General features: G+C 48.5%; 1 protein-coding gene across 1 annotated transcript; it reads right to left on the bottom strand.

Moving 5' to 3' along the window:
- Positions 1-3,222: 3,222 nt before the first annotated feature.
- Il31 (interleukin 31) lies at positions 3,223-5,110 on the bottom strand. The gene is made up of 3 exons (XM_036171645.1): positions 5,095-5,110; positions 4,811-4,959; positions 3,223-3,549 (listed from the first exon to the last, which is right to left on the bottom strand). Exons 1-3 carry the CDS (start codon positions 5,108-5,110, stop codon positions 3,223-3,225), a joined length of 492 nt encoding a protein of 163 aa, XP_036027538.1.
- Positions 5,111-15,772: the final 10,662 nt, after the last annotated feature.

Raw genomic sequence — 15,772 nt, 5'->3', positions numbered from 1 at the left:
CTGGGCAACTGAATTCATGTCCTCATGCTGACACACTAAGCATTTTACCCCTTGAGCCCAATGATGTAGTTGTAATCAGAAAACTGCTGCGGAGTCTCCCAGCCTGGAGCTGAGTCATCTCTAGAACTGTGGGCTTTCAGTGACGGGGGACGGGCTGAGAGACCCTAACTCAGTCCCTCTTCTGACTGATTCCAGTGCAGCAAGAAGTAGAGATGGGCAGCAGCCCTCAGAGTCTCTGATGTCATTGCTCGTCACCACCTAAATCTGGGGCACTGTGCCGCTATTGAGACCATAGCCTTCCTGCGCCCAGGCCATAGCCGCCCTGCGGTTCCCATCTCTTCCTGTGAGGATTCATTTCCCACCATGCCTGCTACTCTGCATCATGGGCTCCTTATTCAAAGTCTGGCCCTTTGGTCTTGATTGCTGAGAAGGCTTCACATTTCGGGGTAGCAAGCTCTACTTGCCACCAAACATGCATCTCAGATGCTCGGAAGTGGTCCTCAAGCAGGGCGGGGACATTCTCATGAGAGGGTCCAAAGCTAGGTCACGCATGTCGGTGAAGGGAGCTCAAGCTGGAAAGAAAGGCCTCAAGTGCAGCTCCTGCTTGGCCCCTTTACCCTGGCCTTTGGAGCCAGCTCCCCTACCCCGTGGAAACCGCTTTGGTTCTGGTCTTCGGGACTCAGTTGGTAGTAGATAATGTGTCAATCAAATGCAATCCTCTCCATTGAATTGGCTATGCTGACAGGAATGTTCTGCATCTGTGTTGTTCCGTGTAGGAGAGTGTGGCCATCAAGTCACTTGGACTGTGGTCAGTATGACCGAGGAATTGAAAAAGCTGAGTGTGGAGTTCAGTGACCCAGCATGAGCGCAGCGGGTAAAAGACTCCAGCTTGGCCCCAGCACAAAAATAAACGACGTAAACCAAGGAGGTGGGCAATGGTGGCACACGCTTTTAATCCCAGCTCTCGGAAGGCAGAGGCAGGAGGATCTCTGTGAGTTCAAGGCCAGCCTGGTCTACACAGCAAGTTTCAGGACAGCCAAAGCTACACAGAGAAACCCTGTCTTGAAAAAACAAAATTAAAAAATAAATAAATAAATAAAAAATAAGCCAAGGAGCCAAGCATGTGGCACAGGTCTATCTTCCAGCACTCAAGAAGCGTTAGCAGGAACAGGATCAGCAGCTGCAGGCCAGCCAGGGCTACATATAAAAGTAGGACATTGTTTCAAATCCAAAAGCCAGGCATGGTGGCACATAGCTTCCATCCCAGCTCTTGGGAGGCAGGGGCAGGTGACTTTCTGTGAGTTCAAGGCTGGGTCTAAATGCTGAGTTCCAGGATAGCCAGAACTACATTCACCAGCCCACAAAGTAGAATTTGCATTCTTGTACTCAATAAGGATATAAAAAGAAGGTTTTAGTGGACTGGGGAGAAACATTTCATAAATAACAATACTAGTAAAAAGGGCGCTCTCTCTTGAGTTCATTCCTAAACAAAAACAAAAACGTGAATCCTCAAATCAGTGCTGTCTGCAGGAAGGAGGTATAAGCAAGAATTTGTGGACATTCTTGCAAACCATCACATTTTAAAATGCTCAGTACAGGGAAGATGTGTGAAGCCATGCTAACTTCCTCTAATTTTCATATTTTCCTGAAAAATTACTGAAGTATTTTGATGATTTTCCTGTTCCTCTCATTCCTTCTCTCTCTCTCTCTCTCTCTCTCTCTCTCTCTCTCTCTCTCTCTCTCTCTCTGTGTGTGTGTGTGGGGGGGGGGGTATTGGTTTGTGGAGACAGGGTTTCTCTGTAGACCTGGCTATCCTAAACTAGCTCTATAGACCAGTCTGGCCTTGAACTCAGAGATCACCTGCCTCTGCCTTCCAAGTGCTGGGATTAAAGGTATGCACCATCGCTGCCCAGCTACTGTTTATATTTTTAATTAGAATTCTCTAAGGAACATTTGTCTGCCTTGCCTATTTCTCTGGCAAATTTCTTTCATGATGGTCTCATGTCTGCCTATTTTTTTCTTTGAAAGCACCCACAGATTTGTTTTGTATAGCACCTCCTGGTTTTGGATAGCTTTTCTGATGACAAAGATAACCTAAGACAGTCTAAAGACATCTTCTCTTCCTTTGGATCTCAGTTTCCCTAAAGAGACAATGAAAGTGCTGGTTGGCTCAAGATTAGTGGTTCTTGGAGCACATATGCAAACGAATGCTCAGGAGGCTTCAGAACCAGGACTACCGGGCTGATAGTTAATCTTACTCTCAAGTGCTAACATGCTCAAGGCCCTGAGTTCAATCCCCGGCATTGCAACAAACAAAACTAAGCTGCTAGACCCATGCTTAGACAATGCAAGCAAGCAGGTGGGATCAAGGCTTTGTGTTTCCAACATCATGCTTGGTGCTATTGCTGCTGAAGGTCCCCAGACACTTTGAGACCCCTATCCTTCCAGATGCCCACTGAGGACCTTGTCAGCTTTTACTGAAATAGCAAACTTCATGTCTGCTGTGAAGACGTTCCTATTGAGGTGGTCGAACAGGGGAAGACCCTGGGGATGCAGTGGGAATTGTGCAGTGGACACTGAGTTACTGCCCTGTACCAGCTATGGCGTCGAGGGCCCCTGAGACCCTGTCACTACCCAGGGAAGGACTAAGGTCGGGTAGAATAATAAAGTGCAAGCTAGAATCTAGGTTAGACCACTAAGCAGCTGGGTCAACCTGAGTAAGTGACTAAATGATGTCTTGCCTCAGTTTCCCAGTCTACACATCAGAAGGACAGTGATCATGCTTATGACCCGGAGTAAAGAAAATGTTGAACAGACCCCTGATGCTGCTGGCATTATTCATCCGTAGGTCTGTCCAGTGGAGGGAAATAGTGACAGAAGCACCGGCTATTTCCAGAACATTCCCATTCAGCAAGACCGTCCAGGCTGGATTCCCACCCTCCGATTTCAGCGCCACCACAAACTCCAAACCAGAGATCATGTCAATATAATTTATTAAATAACAACTCAGTACATAAATACCAATAAATAAATACAGCTGCCACTTCCAGCCCCCGCGAGGGTAGAAGAATAAGGTGTCAGTAGACAGAATGAATACAAAAATGACAAGGTAAATCACAATGGTGCCATCTCTTTCTAGTTAATTCCTACATTGCAAAGTCAGCCCTCCGAGGACAGCTACTGCTGAGGATGCTAGGATTCTTCCCTAGAGCTCTACATCCCTCAGCATATCCTATCCTTAGCCTTCAGTTCTGCCATGCAGTCGGAGAGCCTCTTAAAGACAGTCAGTGTAAAGATTTTACGTTCATAGGGGTCTTCAGGCCCCGAAATGCTTGGTTTCGGTGGGTTGGGACACCTGATGTTGCCACACCTGATGTCATCGAGCCGTTTTCTGACATGAGCAGTGTTTATTGTGTTCTGGTTCAGCGTTTCGACCTCCTCCAGATAGGCTTTGATGGTTGAGATGTTGCTTGACGCTTCACAGCCCAGGGTGAAACATGGCAGCTGGAGAGACTCGTCTGTTTTTATCCCAGCCGCCTGGCAGTTGCTCTGTAAGAGAGGAAGAGGTTTGAAATACTGTGAAGACTAGGCTTGTATTAACTGCTAGAGACCTGGACTGCTCATTTCCAGTGCTTCCTCTGTGTCTAGCCTGACTCAGACCTTACCTAATTGGTACGGCAACCCCGTGAGGCTTGGAGCATCACTAACCCCGCATCTGCAGGAATCTGAGGCACAGTTGGTTTATGAGCTGGCCAACAGGGCATACCCACCCAGGCCGGCCATGTTAATGTTGCCTAAGGGTACTCATAAGCGTGCTTTGCTCCTGCTCCTCTACCCATCTGGCCGAAACCACTCCAGCCTTCTGCCATCTGCTCTCCCTCAGAGGCCGAGGCTGAGGTAAGTGGGAAAAGGAGGCTCATGTGAGTTTCCATGCGGCTCCCTCCCCTCTGTGCCTCTGTATGAATGCCGCTGATGCCACTTGCTGAGAGAGGGTGGTTTGTGTGCCTGCAAAGGCCTCTGAGATGCTAGGGAGACTTTCTCGAACAAATGAAGGACTCAAGGTCCTTACCCTCCCTCTTCCTCAAAACTGACAGCTTTGGGGTAAGACCAAATTGCTAAGACCCCACCGGCCTCAGCTGACTCTTCTACCTTTGAGTCTCTTACAGGCAAGGGTAAAGCTTGTATGCCAGGGCAGACAACAAGGTCGATGCCAACCTAGTCAGCATCATTTCCAGTTTGGGTGTTATTTAATTGTCGTTATCTGAGAGGTCCTGAGGAAGTGTAGTATTCTCACTTACTGGGTCTTGTGCTATATACTCCTGCTAGGGGAAAGGGGCTTCCAGAAAGCTCCACCAGCACACACGCAGAGTTGCCCAGTTAGGTAACTGCCTTGAACTAGCCAGAGGCACCAGAGACCCATGGGAGGATTTTCTCGACCTGCTTCCCCAGGATATCTTTTGCTCTCAGGGGATTCCTGAATCAAGCTGGCCCATCTCTAAAGATGCACTTCCAGTAAGAACGCTCATTTCGTAGGACTGTGAGCCAGGCAGATTTGAGATAAAGAAGGCTGTGAACACACATCCTGTAGTCTTCGGGACATTGCTGGGGTTTGGGGCCCTGGACTAGTCTGCCTCCTCTGTGAGTGCATTTACCCCCTCATAAACATCCCCCCCCCAGCCTGTCTTGACTATCTCCCACTCCTCTCTGGCCTCCATAGCTGGTTTCCCATCGAGAAAGAATAGCTTTTCTGGAGAGCAAAATAAGGCATTTTAAAGAAATGGTTTGGAAAAGGAATCTCAAGGGCACTTACATAGTTTTCATAAAGCTCCTTCGAGTCCTCTTTCAAGTGTTTAAGTATAGTTATGATCATCTTTGCGGTTGGTGCACCAAAGGCTGAACTGCAGATGGCCAGACAGGTTCCTATACAACAGAGCACCACCAGGGCAGGCTTCGTTGGTCCTGGAGAAAGAGAAGGATGCCGTAAGGCTCATGGGTCGGCTCATGGGTGCCCGGTGTAGCCACCCCTGTCTCATTTCCCTGGTATGATAAGAGCCATGGAGCTGAAGCCATGGTGAGCTACAGAGCCAGTGGTACCTGTGTGGAAGATCATGATGATGGTGAGTAAAATCTGCTTTGCTCGTGGCCTCTGGAGCTTGATGTGTTCGCCATGGCCACCCGGCAATATATAAAGGGGCAGCGTGAGAAGATCAAAGGCCCGCCCATGGCAAAACCATTGCTCAGCTTTTCTCCAGAAGACACTTTCAAAATGCTGCCAGCCCCGGCTCGGGGAAAGCGGGGCTGGAAGGAAATGCTGAGGTTACCCTCAAGGCAGGCAGAGGCTTGAGTCACAACTGTACATGCGCGCGCACACACAGACACATACACATACCACACAGGAAGGCACACGCATCTTGGGCATCTCTTTCTTCTTGGAAAGTGCTTGTTGACTTAATGAGAGGAAATTTTGAAGCCCAGAGTTTGAAGTGTACACAACCACTGAGGAAGAAATGACTTGACGGGTCAGATGCCCTGCAGGGAATTTTGGGGAGGCCACGTGTAGGCATAGAGTCACTGTGAAATCCAGAGTGGTCCATCTGTGGGCATTCCTGACGCACATCCGTGCCGGTGAATAGGGATAGCTCCGATGAATGCTGTGTAGGCGTGATCTTCCATGCGATGATGCTTCTTCCCGGATCCCCACCTGTGTCTTCATGACTTCTGGCTCTAGGACCAGAATCAGGGCTCGAGAATTACTTGGTGGTAATGTGTTCCATTTCCCAAGCAATGAGAGGTGTGTGTGTGTGGGGGGGCTGATTAATTGTTAGAACAAAGCGAGGTAGCACACACCTGTAATCTTAGCACTCAGGAGTCTGAGACAAGAAGGTCACAGATTCAAAGCCAGTTTGGGCCATATAGGAAATCACTGTCTGGAAAAAAAAACTAATTTTTTTTTGAGCTTTGAAGAAACATTTACGACCGAGTTTCAAATCACACACACAAAGTAGGTGAGACGTTCTTTTATCATCTTTAAAATCAAAATATCCTTTAACTATTTTTAAAAAATTAAAAAGAATTATTCACCTGGCGGTGGTGGCGCACACCTTTAATCCCAGCACTCGGGAGGCAGAGGCAGGCGGATCTCTGTGAGTTCGAGACCAGCCTGGTCTATGGAGTGAGCTCCAGGAAAGGCGCAAAGCTACACAGAGAAACCCTGTCTCAACCTGCCCCCCCCCCAAAAAAAAAAAGAATTATTCATGGTTTGGAGCGATGGCTCAATGGTTAAGAGTACTGGCTGTTCTTCCAGAGGACCTCTTCCCAGAACCCACATGGTCACTCACAACCATCTTTGACTCCAGTTTCAGGGGATCTGGTACCCTCTTCCGATCTCCGTGGGCACCAGGCATGCACATGGTACACAGACATACATGCAGGTAAAACACTCATACACATAAAACAAATTTAAATAAAAAGGAGTTATTGAGCAAGGCATGGTAGCTCATGCTTGTAATCCCAGCATTCAGAAAGCAGAAGAGGGGAATTGGTGCAAATTTGGGGGCCAGCCTTGTCTACACAGTGAGCTGCAGCCCACGCAAAGTGAGAGTGTATATCAAAGAAAAAGTTCAGTTGATCACTGGTGGACACTTCCATCAGATGCCCAACGCCCTACGTTCAATACCCAGTGTTTCAAAAACAATATTATTGAAATCATTTATTCTTTTTGATAAGATTTATTTTGTGTGTGAATGTATGTTGCCAGTGCCTGTGGAGGCCAGAAGAGGGTATCCATCCTTCTGGAGCTGGGGTTACTGGTGGTTTTGAGCTACCCGACATGGGTACCGGGAACTGACCTCAGGTCTTCTATGAGAGCAGCAAATGCTCTCTCTTTTATTCTTCCCACTTATTCTTGTTTTTGAAGATTCAGGGTCTGATCATTTATTTGTTACTCCTTTTGGAGCTTTGGGTTTTTTTGTTTGTTTGTTTGTTTTGCTTTTCTTGGTCGGTTGGTTTGAGTTTGGGGGTTTTTTCAGACAGAGTCACTCTATGTAGCCCTGGCTGTCCTGGAACTCATTACGTAGACCAGGCTGATCTCAATTCACAGAGATCGCCCTGCCTCTGCCTCCCCAGTGCTGGAATTAAAGTCACCACCATACCCAGCTTATTTGTCCTGGAGCTCACTCTGTAGACCAGGCTGGCCTCGAACTCACAGAGATCTGCCTGGCTCTGTCTCCCAAGTGCTGGGATTAAAGGCGTGCACCACTGCTGCTTGGATTTAAAGACTGTTCTGGACTGGACTCAGACTTCGAAGCAGAAGCATTCAGCGAGGGCAGCCTACATCTCTCGGTCATCTGTTCTTGGTGTTTTCCTTTGGCTTCCTTCATTCTCTTGGCCAAAAGTTTAGCATCTTCTGCAGCCTCTCATCTTCCTTAGTGTGCTGTTTCTTCAGAGCACTCCGTCGGCGTCTGTGTTACAGGACTCTGGAGGAACACGACACTAGATCTTGGGTACACTGGTCCTGGGCCTCTCACCTTCTTGTTTAAGGGCTCCTGACAACATCTTAGTGGACATCGTCTCCTTCAGAGAGACAGAAAGGCTTTTGGAGTCTGCTGGCTCTTTGGGACCTCGACTGCCAAGGCGCAGTAGTATGTGTCAGTCAGGAATAGTCTGTCTCTTTTGTTCTACAGTAACCGAGGTGAGAACACTCAGATTGACTGACACCCACAATGCATCCTGAACAGACTTGTGCTTCTGCCCTCCAGTTCTCCTCGGTCCCTAACAAGAATGCCTCTCACTCATCAGGCAGTAGTGGCACATGCCTTTGATCCCAACAGAATCGGGCAGAAGCAGGTGGATCTCTGAGTTTGAGGCCAATGTGGTTTACAGAGTGAGTTCCAAAACAGTCAGGGAAAGTTTACACAGAGAAACCCTGTCTTAGAAAAAGAAAGGAAGGAAGGAAGGAAGGAAGGAAGGAAGGAAGGAAGGAAGGAAGGAAGGAAGAAAAGAATAGAAAGAATAAAGGATAAAGAATGGAGAAGAGGAGGAGAAGGAAAAGGTGGCAGCCCTTCACTCAACAGCAGGAGCAATCTGCCGTGGGTTAAGACACCTTGCTCCATGAGAAAACCTTGTTTGCTGTGCCCACCACTGATTTGGACCACATGACCCTCCCACTCTTCACCCAGAGCATCAGCAGCTACTTCTGTGGCTGTGGATTCTCATAGAAGTTTGCGATCATCATCCACATCAGCCACACTGACAGCCAGTGTCTGGGATGGAGATACTCAGCTTCATCTTGACACAGCCGACCACCTGGGGATGCCATGAAAAAGAACTGAGCTCCCAATCAATTAATTAATTTTTATGGTTTTTTTGAAACACGGTTTCTCTGTGTAGCCCTGGCTGTCCTGGAACTCACTCTGTAGAGCAGGCTAGCCCCGAACTCCGAGATCTGCCTGTCTCTGCCTCCACCTCCTGAGTGCTGGGATTAAAGGCATACACCACCGTCACCTGGCCCCAATTTAGTCTTATTTTGAATGTCAACTATGTCCTCCTCTTCTATGTCAGGAAGAGTGACAGACAAGCTCAACAGAGTCCCTGTCCTTAAGGACCTAGCACTCTGGGGGGGTAAGAAGAAGGATTAAAAAGTATTCACAAATAAGACACCCAGCAATAACAGAACCAGGAATAATTATTGCATGATTGGCTAGAGAGTGATATGTAAAATACCTTAAGTCAAAGGATCAGTATGGGAGCCCACAGAGCTTTCCTGGTGAGACCTGAGCTTGCTTTACACAGCAGGGCTGCATTAGGGGATGGCTGGACCACGTGTGTGGTCACCAGGTGTCTGGGATGGTCTGCACTTGGCTGTGCTGGAGGGGTGGGGGGTGGAGGGAGGTCTTTTGCTCCACCCCTTGGCATTCCTTTAAAGGCCCTTTAGTAGAGGCAGAAGAAGCCGGTGGGTAAGTGTCCAGGCCGAACCAAGGCTATCCTGTGTTTCTGTCTTTCTCCTCGATATTTCTATCTAAATCTCTTATCTCTCACTCCTCAAGAGAGTCCCTGGGGTAAATAAATGTGGGAGCTGGTCCCCCCCACAGATCAGACATTTAAACTAAGACCTGAAGCCAGGCATGATGGTTCACGGAAGTTTGACGCCAACCTGGATTACATAGTATGTTTCAGGAGAGCCAGGGCTACAGCGTGAGAGCATCTAAAAAAAACAAAAACAAAAAAAACCTTAGTAATGAATTGATTGTTTAATTAAGAGTAAGACCTGCAGGATAAGAATAGCTGTGGCGCCGGGCCGTGGTGGCGCACGCCTTTAATCCCAGCACTCAGGAGGGAGAGCCAGGCGGATCTCTGTGAGTTCGAGACCAGCCTGGGCTACAGAGCGAGATCCAGGAAAGGCACCAAAACTATACAGAGAAACCCTGTCTCAAAAAAACAACAACAAGCCGAGTGTTGGTGGTGCACGCCTTTAATCCCAGAACTTGGGAGGCAGAGGCAGGCGGATCTCTGTGAGTTCGAGGCCAGCCTGGGCTACAGAGCGAGATCCAGGACAGGCTCCAAAGCTACAGAGAGAAACCCTGTCTCGGAAAACAACAACAACATAGATTAGCTGTGGGACAGACCTGGACAGTGTTCCAGGGAGAGGATAGACAGCTGCAGAAACGAGCATGGTGTTCTTCCGCACACAGGAAGAAGGCCGAGGTATCTGGAGTGAGGAGGGAAAGAGGGTGGCGGAACTGTGGGGAGAGGCCCAGTGCAAAGGTCCTTGAGGCCACGATAAAGAACTTGGGTTTTCTTCTAAGTGCGATGAGACACCACCAGATAGCTTTAGATAGGGACATGCAAGATCTGCTGTGCTTCTGAAAAGAGAGACAAAAATAGGCTGCTTAGTGAAGAGAGGCGTGGGAGTCCGAGATGGACGTGAGGAGCCGAAGAGAAGCTACTCAGGTACCCAAGTGAGAGGCTAGAAGAGCCTGGCCGGGAGCAGGGTAGACGGAGCCGGAGGTGTCAGCATCAGTGCACCGATGCGGAAATGAACGAACGAACCAAGGATAACTTCCGGCGTCGTGAGGAAGCAGCTGGGCAGATGGTTGGTGATGACAAAGAGAAGTCTGCAGCGAGGAAGTCGAGAGTCCCGCTAGGAAGAGGCACTTGGGTGCCGTCGGGCATCCGTCTGCTCCGTGACAAATGAGCCACGGCGCTGGAATCCAGAGCTCAGAAATGAGGTCAGGTGTGGGCAGGTCACACAGCAGGAAGTCTGTCCCTCTCGAGCCCGCCTCTGCTTCCAACTTCTCTCTTGCGTTTCCTTTCCCATGCTTCTTTCGGTTTTAGTTTTTGGAAGTGTTCCATTCTTAGCCCGGCCTGCCTTGGAACTTACCATGTAGCTAAGGCTAGCCTCAAAACCACAGGGATCCTCCTGCCTGGGATTACAGGCATACACACCAACTCTGCCTCAGCCACGCTTCTCCACAGAGTGGTTCACCCTCGCTCTTTGCCTCTCTTGCCAAACCCCAATTTAATCTAAACCTCTGGCAAAGCCAGGGCAGGACGTTGACCCGCTGTCATTTATGCCCACTATATTACGTTACATGACAAAAGGGACCCTGGAGATTAGGTCAGGTTTAGTAATGTTTACCTGAAGATGTAGAAATTATCTGGATATTTGAGTTGGTGTAACGCAATCATGTAAGACCTAGGAACTAGATGTAGTACCATGGTATAGGGCTTGCCTATCTTTTCTGAGGCTCTGTGGATCCATCCCAGAAGCCAACCAGCCAACAAAACTGAAGTAAGGCAGGTATGATGGTCCATACTTAGAATCCCAGAACTTTGGAGGTGGAGAGATGGAGCATCACAAGGTCAAGATCACCTTTGACTACATAGCAAGTTCTAAACCAGCCTGGGCTACAAGAGATCCTGTCTCAAACAAACAAACAAACAAACAAACAACCTATAATATATAATAAACAGGGGCTGTGGCCCAGTTGGTGGAGAGCTTCTTCAACATGCACAGAGCCCCAGGACCCATTCTCAGCACCATATAAACGATGGTGGTGGTGCGCACAGTACTCAGGACGTGAATACAGAAGGATCAGAAGTTCAAGGTCATCCTTACTACTTAGCAAACTGGAGGTCAGCCTGGGTACATGAAACCCTTGTCTCAGAGAATAAAATACAATCGGACACACAGAAACAGCATAAAGTTAGGACAGAAGAGAAAGGCAGGGATCCCATTGAGGCAGAGTTAGATGTCATTGCTGACTTAGAGGTCACCTCAGCCGGGTGGTGGTGGTGCATGTCTTGAATCCCAGTGCTCAGAAGGCAGAGGCAGGCGGATCTCTATGAGTTCGAGGCCAGTTTGGGCTACAGATCGAGTTCCAGGACAGGCACCAAAACTACAGGGAGAAACCTTGTTGAGAAGGAAAAAAAAAGGAGAAAGAGAGAGAGAGAAGTACCTCAGTGGAATGTATGAGAGCAAATGAATTGGACTCAAGGTGGGAGCTTGGTACAAGACCTTGAGCCCCGGCTGAGAACAGGAGTTCCAGCCTATAGCTTCCTCTCGGGTCTATAAGAGACGGATCAGAGGATCCACCAATGGCAATGACTTTTGTTTGTATGCTTTGTTTGTTTTTCAGATAAGGGCCTCACTCAGTAGCCCCGGCTAACCTGAAACTCACTGTGTGGTCCAGGCTTTGAACTTACAATAATCCTCCTGCCTCATCCTCCCAAGAACTGAGATTGTTTTTATTAATAATGGGTTTCATGATGACATTTTCGTGTGTGTGTGTGTGTGTGTGTGTGTGTGTGTGTGTGTGTGTGTGTGTAATTTGATCATATTCACACACACACACACACACACACACACACACTCACTTTTGTCTCCCTCTCCCTCTGATCCACTTCCTCTTCCCAGCTAGTGTCCCCTTATCTGCATGTCTTGTTTGGAGGGTTTCTTATAGGAACAGGGTAAATTGTTTACACTGCACTAGAAGCTATACCACTGAGGAAAATGTCTCCGTTGTCGAATTTCCATAAATCCTCAGGGAGGGGTGGGGCCAGGAGTCCTCCCTCCCTCCCTCCCTGCCACTGAGTCAACAGGCCCAGCCTTGTGCAAATAACTGTTTTTATGAGAAGGGGTCTCACTAGGAAATCCATACTGGTGATCCTCCTGCCTCCACCTCCCTAGAGCTGGGATTATAGGAGTACACCACTGTGTCCAGCAAACTTATAGTTAACAAGAGAGAAATAATACAATCCCCAGGGACCTCACGCTGTCAGCCTCACTGGTTCTTTTCGGCTTTCATTTGTCATGCCCCCCCTTGATGATATGCCAGAATCCCGACCATTACTATGCCATAATGACAACCATTTCATCGTCTTTTTGTGGAGACTGGATTCAGGTCCTTAGCAATACAAAATAAGCTCTCTCAAATGAGCTATAGCCCCAGACCCATTTCTGCTTTCTTAAATAAAACCTCACTTTGGGCTGGGCGGTGGTAGTGGTGGTGGCGGTGGCGGTGGCGCACACCTTTAATCCCAGCACTCAGGAGGCAGAGGCAGGCGGATCTGTGAGGTCAAGGCCAGCCTGGACTACATAGTGAGTTCCGGGACAGCCAGGGCAACACAGAGAAACCCTGTCTTGGAAAACAAACACAAAACCTCGGTTTGAGTCCAGCCTGGTCTACGTAGTGAGTTCCAGGCAGCCAGAGCTATACATGAGACCCTGTCTCCAAAACTAAAACAAACAAAAATCCAATCTGGCAGAGCAGTGGTAAACACAGCTACCTTCCAAAAACCTCTCCTCTTCCTCCTTCCGTAACCACACGCTCTGTCCTTTCAACTGCACCTTCTCAGGGTTCTAGGCTGAGCACCTGCCTGCTTGGCTCTTTTCTTCGTGGACATATCTCCAAGGCTTCCACCTTTGACCTATGTTCTACACCCTTTAGCGACGCCAAGAATGTCTTGAGTGGATCTCAAACAGCACATATTCATAGATGAGCCTGGGTAATGCAACAGGGGGATGAGAAGAGGTGTGGACTGGAGAAATGAGGGAGAGGTAAAACTCGGAAAAGATGGCTGGCTGCAGAGATGGAGACTAGCAGAGCCTTGAGGGGGACTTCTGGGTCTCTTGGCGTAGGCAAATGGATTCATGGCAGTGAGCAGAACATCGAGAGAGCGTTTGGGACTTGAGGAAAGTAACTAATTCTGTCTTGACGTTGTGAGGGGAGAGGAGCACGTAAAAGACAGCTAGAGATGGTTAGAGGGCCCTGGACTTGGGTTTGCAACATAAAGGAGGGAACTGGAAATGTTCATTTGGAAGCCATCGGTGTATTATATTTGGCACAAGTGTAAGCCTATGGCGGATGACCACCCTAAGAGGTGGCAGTCACTTGTAGAGTCCCGGGACCTGAGCCATCAGCAGAAGAAAGAAAAGGTGACTTGGTGTACAATTCAAGAAGACACACCCGGAAAGAAAAGGAAGCTGTCGTGGAACAAGATGAGAAGGGTTTTTCAGGGCAGAGGAAGTGATTGGCATCCTCACAAGCCATGGAAAGGGCAAAGAGATAAGCCGGGGCAGAATCTGTAGGTTTGTAAACTTGAGGTCACAGGAATTTTGTGAGGGAACTTTAAATACATTTCTGGGGTAGAAATCTCAGTGCAACGCTGAGGAAAAAATGAGAGATGATTGCACTGTCATTAAACATGGATGAGAAAGAGGACATGGAGACGGGAAAGAGGGGCCGAGGACGGAGGCAGGGGAGTCTTCAGTGTGGCTTCTGTCAAGAATCTTAGGGTCACTGGACAGACTATCCAGGACTGACCACATCCTGAAGCCAAGGGGAAATCTAAATAAGCTCTTCAGATGTTTACTTTTAGTTATTGGTAACTTGCTTTTAGTAAAACTTAAAACCACTAATTGGGGTGGCGGGGGTTGGGGGGGGAGATGGTTCAACAGTTATGAGCACCGGCTGCTCTTCCAGAGGACCCCAGTTCAGTTCCCAGGACGGACATGGCAGCTCACAGCTGTCTGAACTTCAGTCCTAGGGGATCCAACACCCTCTTGTGGCTCTGTAGACACCAGGCTTGCACGTAGTACACAAACGTACAGGCAGGCAAAATACACACAAACTAAATTTTAAAAAGACTATAATGAAGCCTGATGCCTGATGAGACAGATACAAAGCCAGGCATGATGGCACATGCTCGGAGCCCCAGCACTCAGGAGGTGGGGTGGCAGGGTCAGATCAAGGTCCTTCTCTGCTACCTAGTGAGTTTAAGACCAGTCTGGGCTCCGTGGATAACTCTGGAAAACATTACAGATAAAGCAAAACAATATAAAAAAAAAAGTAAATCTCAGCCAGCTGGTGGTGGCACATGACTTTAATCCCAGCGCTCTGGCTTTATGGAGTCCAGTGCCTATGGTGGGACACCTAATGCAGTCTTGATGCAGGGAGGAGGGGCTTGGTCCTGACTCAGCTGAATGTACCAGGCTCTGCTGACTCCCTGTGAGACACCTTGTCTTGGAAGAGGAGAGGATGGGGGGTGGGTTGGGAGAAAGGCGGGGGGGGGGGGCGGGAGGAGGGAGGAGAGGGGGATCTGTGGTTGGTATATAAAATGAATAGAAAAATCTTTTTAAAAATAAAATAATCCCAGCACTTGGGAGGCAGAGACAGGCAGATCTCTGTGAGTTCGAGGCCAGCCTGGTCTACAGCGTGAGTTCCAGGACAGCCGGGGCTATATTATACAGAGAAACCCTGTCTTGAAAAACCCCCCAAAAAAGGGGGGGGAAGGGCTGGAGAGATGGCTCAGAGGTTAAGAGCACTGATTGTTCTTCCAGAGGTCCTGAGTTCAATTCCCAGCAACCCACATGGTGGTTCACAACCATCTGTAATGAGATCTGGTGCCCTCTTCTTCTGGGTAGGGATACATGCAGACAGAACATTGAATACATAATACAATAAATAAATCTTAAAAAAAAAAAAGTTGGGGATTTGGCTCAGTGGTAGAGCGCTTGCCTAGCAAGTGCAAGGTCCTGGGTTCGGTCCTCAGCTCCAGGGAGGAAAAAAAAAAAAAAAAAAACCCTCACATAATATGGCTCCACCTTTGGAAGAAGCCAGCAAATGCATAGATACCCAAAGTGAATCACCATTCGCCATTGGCTGAGCAGATGGTAGAATGGCCGTTGGCTTCATGGTTTATAACTTGAGGAGAACCGATAAGATCACAGTGGTAAAAAGTAGATTACAGTTGCGCTATGAATACAACAAAAATCACAGGATTGTGCACTTTTGAGTTTTAGGGTACATAAATCATACCTCAACAAAGATGTTGTTTCCCAATGAGAGTCATCTCATCCCATTAATTTCAGAGGCCACAGGTGGAGGGAGAGCCCCTGCTATGTGGAGGAGGTGCTTCAGGGGATGGCAAGATAAGATTGGATGAGTCTAAAGTGGGTCTGGCGGTTCGCGGGTAGATAGGGAGAACCACGCTGGGATCCCCTAATTGGAGTCCTAAAATGTTTAACCTCGGACTAATGTTGCCTCTTTTGATCTGTCGAACGGGGAGGCACTTTCCACAGACGATCTTTGGGAGGAGAGAAAGAATCCCCTGAGAGGCGCCCACCACCTGCTGTTGTAAGGTGCTGGCAGCCTGCCTGGTCGGAGCTTAGCTGGGGGCCTTTGATAACTGGGCAAAGTCTGCGGCCACCTGCTCTTTGCAGCCAGGGTAACGCGTCTGGCGGTTGCCTAGCAACGAGCCTGCCTCACGCAGC

Source organism: Onychomys torridus, chromosome 22 (assembly GCF_903995425.1).
Source record: "Onychomys torridus chromosome 22, mOncTor1.1, whole genome shotgun sequence".
Lineage (NCBI taxonomy): Eukaryota > Metazoa > Chordata > Mammalia > Rodentia > Cricetidae > Onychomys > Onychomys torridus.
The sequence above is the reverse complement of the archived record's forward strand: the minus strand, read 5'-3'. Positions and strand labels throughout refer to the sequence as shown.